Below are 6,848 nucleotides of genomic sequence, written 5' to 3'. Positions count from 1 at the left end.
GCTTATGCTTAAAATGCTGGTGTAATATAAATAGAGTATGCTAAGATAGAAAATGGCTTAATACAAGCCACATTACAACAAAGATAACAGTTTTTGTAGCTTACTTAGTGAGCTGTCTCTTTTAGTACTTTATTTTGCCTCATTAATGGAAAAAGTATACCAGTCTTCTTATTTAATGGTCTACAAAATATTGGCAAGACTGAATTTCTCCAGAATATTGAGACATTTTGTCCTGCCGGTCTGAAAGTCAAAATACCAAAGGGAGAAATCCAAATGGAACTGAAAATTAGAATCCTTTAACCAAACCATCCAGAATGCACTGTGTTTCCATTCGGCATAAAAATGGATCAATATTTATTTTACTAGGTTTTTTTTATTCCTTCAAATCTTCATATTTACAACATATCTATTTCACTTTTACTTTTTCCCTTGTCTCTCCTTAATGTAATTTCTGCCTTTATATATCCTTAAAACAATTCCTATTTGCTTCTGTTCAATCTCAGTCACACTGTCATTTTTTATTAGCTTTTTAGGGTTTTTCTTTCTTTCGATTTCTGCACTGTCTCAGTGTTGCTTCTTTGTGCATGAGTCTGCTTTGTTTTTTCATCCATATACAGGTAAATGATCCTACAAAGAAGGCCAGCAGGAAAAAAGGCAACAGCACTGCGACTTACTAGGCCATTAGTGAGCCACAGCTTCAGTAATAATTTCCAATATTTTCTCTTTTGGTGAGGTTGCATTTCTTCAGGAAAACATTTAGTTGATAGTATATTTATAACACACTCTTGTGCCACAACAATCGAGACTGTCAAACAAAGCAATGCAGCACAATTGGATGAATGTACCGTAACCTGGAAAGCTGGTAGGGTCCCAGTAGCAGCTGCAATGATGAAGTTCAAAAAACATTAAAGTCAAATCGTGAAAAATATATTTGTAAGTTAAGGGAAATCTATTTCGATGAGATTTAGGCTTCTAAAATTCACAGGCTGATTGCCACAGTAAGAAAATAAATTCAGATATAATGAAGAACTAGCTTAGAAAAGGCTCAGCTTCCAATATTCAAAATTATTAAAAACAATACATCTGTTTATCATATTATGACTTAACTGCCTTCTAGCCTATGGGAATAAATAGAATGGTATGATAATCTGTAACATCCTTTTACATTTTTCTTTACTGATTAAAGAAAATATTCTCACAGAAAAAAAGTTAAATTGGCAAAGAGAAATGACACCACAGATCCCGAGACAAAATTACCCTATGACATTACCATTTTAATGAAAAATGGTTTGAGGGATTAGGGCATAGTTTAATATGCTCTAATATATACTAGGACATTTTTAGTGACCAACTGCTTATAAATCCTAATATTTGTGACTTGGTTTGTATGATCTTAAATAAAACATGCTCATAGGTTTTATTTTAAAAAATCTCACTGCTTGCTATCAAAGTTAAAAGACCATATGCATACGAATAGACATACTGTAAACATATGAAATTCTCATTAAGGAAAATGGGTCTACTGTAATTTGATCTTTTACAAAAAGTTACTACAAGTTATTGATAACTGAATCTCTCCTAATGTCTCATTTTCTAGAAAATTAAACCAACATTTCCACTCTCATCAAAGTTGAACCACTAGTACTTTAGGAAATACCCATGTTTATTTGTTCATCAGAAATACAAATCAAGTGGCACATATTTCCATTTGCTCTTCAGGCTGACAGTTTCAACTTCATTACATTTTACAAGAAAAGAGCAAGCTTACAGTGGTCCTGTAAAGTCTTTCATATCGCAACTGAGGTTTAAATGACGACAGTGGAGAAAAGCAGTGGTGAAGCAAAGTAAGACCAGCCCAATTGCCCTTATCTGGTGATGAGATCTTTTTTCCTGTTTGGCTTGCAGCAGTGAATTTTTTTTTTCTGGTCAGGTTGCCTCCACCAACCCCAACAGAAGTAAAAGGCTGACATGCCCTGATAAATCCATCTTGAGGATAATTCCTTGCATCTGATAGATGATCCTTCAATCTGTAGGTCGGGGAATGATACTAATGTGAAGAAAATTATCAGGATAACTCATATGTTCACTTAGCCACTGTATTGGTGTCTCCAGCATTGGCTCAATTCCATGAATCATTACTTGAATCTTCTTTTCACCATCTAATTCAATGAAAAATAAAGACGATTAATAAAAGAAACACAGTTCAAAACTACTCAAATAAGAACTTGCATAAAAGTTTAATTTACAATAGGCTGAAATTAACTGCTTTGATAGAGTAATAAATTGTACTACAAGCTTCATAAGACCAAGAAATATTGATATGGAGAAAGTTGAGAATGTTGCAGTTTGCATCATGTAAAACAGAAACACTGAGATAAAATGAATTCTGAGAAAAATTCTGTTAAAGTGAAACTTAATGAAAGTGCCAGTCTTCTTTATTACACTTACAGTTCTGTCCTACAGAAATAACAGTTTTATGTTAATAACATGCTAAACACAACCCACGTTTTCCAGTTATAGAAATTACACTAAAAAAAAAGACAGCACTGATGACATGCCTTACTTTAGTGAATGACCCTCATCTCCAAAAACGTAATACTTTATGTAAATAGAATTTTTAATTTGTTTATAAGGGTTCTGGAAAAGGTGTACAGTATATAATAAATCAGGTTCTATACATCACAAATAACTGGAAAACCCTGGAATTTATTAATTTTACTGAGTATTATTTCTCAGTTTAAAGGCTCTAGCAACATAATTGGATTACTCAAAGTTAACTGAGTTGGTACCAAATCTTCCCACTTTGTTTCATTTAAATAAATGCACGACTTAATTTCTAGTGCAACAGAGATCTATTCTAAGAATATTTCAATTCCTTGTATTAATACTTGTCCCAAAAGATGAAAAAGCTTTGATCCTTCAATTCAAATGATGGGAACCAGCTAAAACAGCTGACACGATTGCCACAAAAGCAAAACTGGTTAAAAAAATGCATCATTTCTCAATCTTGAAATGAGAAGTAAAGCCATTTGAAATCTGCTCAGAAAGACAGTTAAAAGAAAAGTAACCAGTGACCTTTTATTGTTTACGTGCTATACTTAGGCACACGTGCACAGAGCTACCAAGTAAAATCAGCATTCACTGTCCCTAAATGTCAGTGCTCTCCCTATTTGAAAGCCAAAACTCTGATGTTCCCAGAGGATGAAAGACTGTGCTGCCACAGGAATATACACAGGATAGCACAATATAAGAAACAAAAGGAAAATTGCTGGTTCTCTTAGTAAGAGGGCCATGATTCTCTATTTGCAAAACAAGTAGGATGTTATTTGTGTTCTGTAACCAGGATAAAGGCTTGACAACCATCTCACAACCAGCTGCCAGATATTAATTATTAAACAGATATTAAATACATTAGAACCCCTTGTTATACAGCATCAACAGTTACAAGTTACTGTATCAATCTTGAGAGCAGAGATGCAGTACTGCATTTAAATAAACTTAAAAAAAGAAGTTTGTTATATGATACCAACAGTTACAAGTTTGCAAAACAAAATTGAGGGTTCAGATAACTGAGGATGTACTTTATTTCAACTAAGCACATTCCTAAGTTTGGTTTAAATCTTAGGTCTTGGTTCCACAAAAGCACATGGCATGCAGGCATTCTCACTGGACTCTGCATGAATGTTTTCTGCTTTAGGGTTTTCTTGTGGACAGAGCATAAAATGGGGTGCTGCCATTTTATAATGAGCTCTGCTATTTTAGATCAGACATTTTGATAAGCTTAAAATGGTATCAGTCAGACTGTAATAATTTTACAAGGCCAAAAGGCAGCTTGTATTAAGTATAGCACTTATAATGGGAAGTTGTTACACCATGATTAAAACAGGTATTTCTTACCAAATGTAGCAACATATTTTGGGTTTTTTTTAACAGCTTTCAAAATACAAGCCTGTACACAATACTCTACTGGTTAGCCATATTGTTGATTATATCAGTCTATATTATGGGATTATTTAAATTTTAGAAAACAATTTTACCTTGCTCTATATATATGCAAACTAGACAGCAGAGAGGACAAAGGGGCTTTTCTGGACTTGGCTATTCCTTTTGCACTTTGATGCACTGCACACCAGGAAAAATCCACATAGTTTGAGAAGCAAATACATTTACTCTAACTGAAATATGAATAACGAGGTCAAGACCTTTCATTCCACATGCCACACCACGAAATACACTAGTTCCAAAACATTTGGTCACACCAAATTTCTGCATCAAAACGATTCATATAACAATTTAAATTTCAAGACTCCTAGTTACAATGAATTATACCATGGAAGTATTTATACCTGAAGAATGTGTACATAATAAAGTTCAAAGGGGATATTAAATATAAAATATATTTAAAGCAACACTAATTTACAACTTAATTCACTGTTTATATAGAACTGAATCGTCTTTGCTATTTTCCTCAAACACAGATCCATGTTTCAGTAAGGTTCCCATCTTTTTCTCCTATTTAACCCTATATTCAAATCATAACTCCTCATTTGCAATTGTCAAATTTGAAGAATAACAGATGATAGTCCAGATACTATCCTGCCTCTAAAATATCTAAATTCCCCTCTACATGTTACATTTATGCTGCAATCACTGTGTTAATCATGGCATAGATGGCAAAAGTGCACTCAATTTAAGGTGTCATAAAATGGCAAACTGGCCATAAAAATATAACACATAACATTTTTATGGCTGGTTTATACGGCACCTTAAATTGAACACACAGCAAATCTGGTCCAAGGTCAACAATCGCCTGATTGCCAACTTCTGTCCTGAACAACTGAAACCAAGATGAAGCAAGCAGGAGGCTCACTACACCTATATTACAATGGTTGGTATTTAGGGTGCTTGCTGAGGGAGGAGAAAGGCTGGGTTCTAGGCCCTCCTCAACCAGAGGGTGTTTGAATCCATATTTCCTGTTTTTCAGGCAACTTCCCCAACTACTGGCTTACAGGCTAGCCATGTCCGACAGCATCCTCCACACCTCCTGCTGAAGCTGGGTGTACACGATACCACCTCTGAAGGCAGCTGCAACACCCCCAGTAGCCACCCTAAATCTGTTCTGTACTCCACCTTATCAGCGTACTGTCCTGCCCTTGCCTACTATGCCTTGATGCAGTATTTATATAATTTGGGAGGCTGCCCTCAGACCATTAGTGAGACATTTTTGGTGCTTTATTCTGCCCTTCTCAACATTAGGCCACCTCATTCTGACCCAATCCGTTACTCCAGGGCAGCGATTTTCAACCAAGGTGCCACAGCACCCTGGGATACCTTGAGAACCTGTTAAGTGTGTCATGGGGTGCCGCACAATGTTAGCACTGTTAGATTTACAAACATGATCCAGTTAGGTTTACAAACAAGATAAACATAGAGATTTCAAACACAAACAGACCATTGTTGTGGTCTTTTTGAGTTCTCTGCAACAGAAAAACTGCTCTATCATTTTTATCTAGGCAAAAAAAGTGAAAATTTAGAGCTAGCATCTTCCAATGAGTGCTCAGACTATCTAGAAGTGCTCCAAGTCTAAAAAGCTTGAGAACCACTGTTCTAGGGATTACTTGCCCTGTATTCAGACTCAGTCCACTGGGCTCTTTCTCTGTCCTGCAGTCAGGCTCCACACAGGGTTGGTCATCCTCAGTCTAATACTGCAATCTATGTCCTCCTGCTTTGCATCTCCAGTGGCCTCCCACCTCCCTTAAAGCCACCCCCATGCCTTGCAGCTAAACACAAACACAGGAAACCAAATTAGCAGGCTTACTGCTCTGAAGCCTACCTCTCTGCGCTCAGTAACAGGGGTTAGGGGCCTCTGTTACACTAGACTACTGAGCAAAAAGGAATGCAAGAGTTATTAGGGCCAGAGTGACAGCATTCCAAATACAGCCTGAACCCAGGGAGGAAGGCATGGTTCTGCAAGACACTTAGTCCTGGGTTCTGCTTCCTGTTCCCAGTGTTATTTATGTATTTTATCAAATAACTATTTAGTAAAATGACTGGCACTCCTGCATCCAGTGCCAGATACATTTTTTCCATTTAGCAGTGTAAGTATGTCCCATACAGTCTCCTACCATGGATTAAGCCTGGGATATCAAAATCACTTTGTGCCTAAGTATACATCCAGACTCTGGGCTCCTTGTGGGTTGGATCTAGCTCGGGCACAGGGTGATTTCAGCCTAAGGCACATGATGGTAGCAGTGGCTCCAGCTTTGGCTCCTACCATGGGCCCCATACCAGGGTGGCAGCTGCTGCCGCCACCACGTGGCCCATACTCAAGCGAGAGCTGCCACTGCTGATGCATGTCACGGCTCTGGCTCTGACATGAGTGGCTCCAGCCTGGGGTGGCAGCAGAGCCACTGGCTGAGGACATGGGACTGCAGCAATAACAATGCGCAAAGCAGGCAGAGTGTGAGTAGTGTTGTATCTGTACTCATTCACCCTCCTGCTGCTGCTTGCCATGACCACCAGGGCCTAAGGGCCTCAGATTCTGTGGCAGGCCACTCCCTCTTTTCCATGCCCTCCCTCCCCCCAATTTCCAGTGGCCTGCCAACAGCTTGTCGAATAGATAGAGTGGCTCCAAATGTTACATCTGGTCAGCTGGATATATGTTTGACATCCCTGGATTACTACTAATGGGATGTGTAGACTGAACAGGGGCCCTAAAAGGAACAAAGGGTTTTTAAAAACACCGTGTCCATTTAAGGCGAAGTAAACCCCGTATCATGTACACCTGTGTCTTACCTGCCTTTCCAGTGGCAGGGAGGGGAAGGCAAGCTGACAGTTGGCAGAGCGGA

General features: G+C 38.1%; 1 protein-coding gene across 1 annotated transcript in view; it reads right to left on the bottom strand.

The window, feature by feature from the left end:
* Positions 1–375: 375 nt before the first annotated feature.
* Positions 376–6,848, bottom strand: part of ATG5 (autophagy related 5) — a 188,285-nt gene continuing 181,812 nt past the window's right edge. The window contains exon 8 of the mRNA XM_019520149.1: positions 376–2,159. Within this exon, the coding sequence (XP_019375694.1) occupies positions 2,023–2,159 (137 nt within the window). The 3' untranslated portion in view covers positions 376–2,022. The remainder of the gene's footprint in view (positions 2,160–6,848) is intronic.

The sequence above is a fragment of the Gavialis gangeticus genome, unplaced genomic scaffold, assembly GCF_001723915.1.
Source record: "Gavialis gangeticus isolate Ggan-Ray unplaced genomic scaffold, GavGan_comp1, whole genome shotgun sequence".
NCBI classification, from domain to species: domain Eukaryota; kingdom Metazoa; phylum Chordata; order Crocodylia; family Gavialidae; genus Gavialis; species Gavialis gangeticus.
This window is presented reverse-complemented; position numbering and strand designations above follow the sequence as displayed.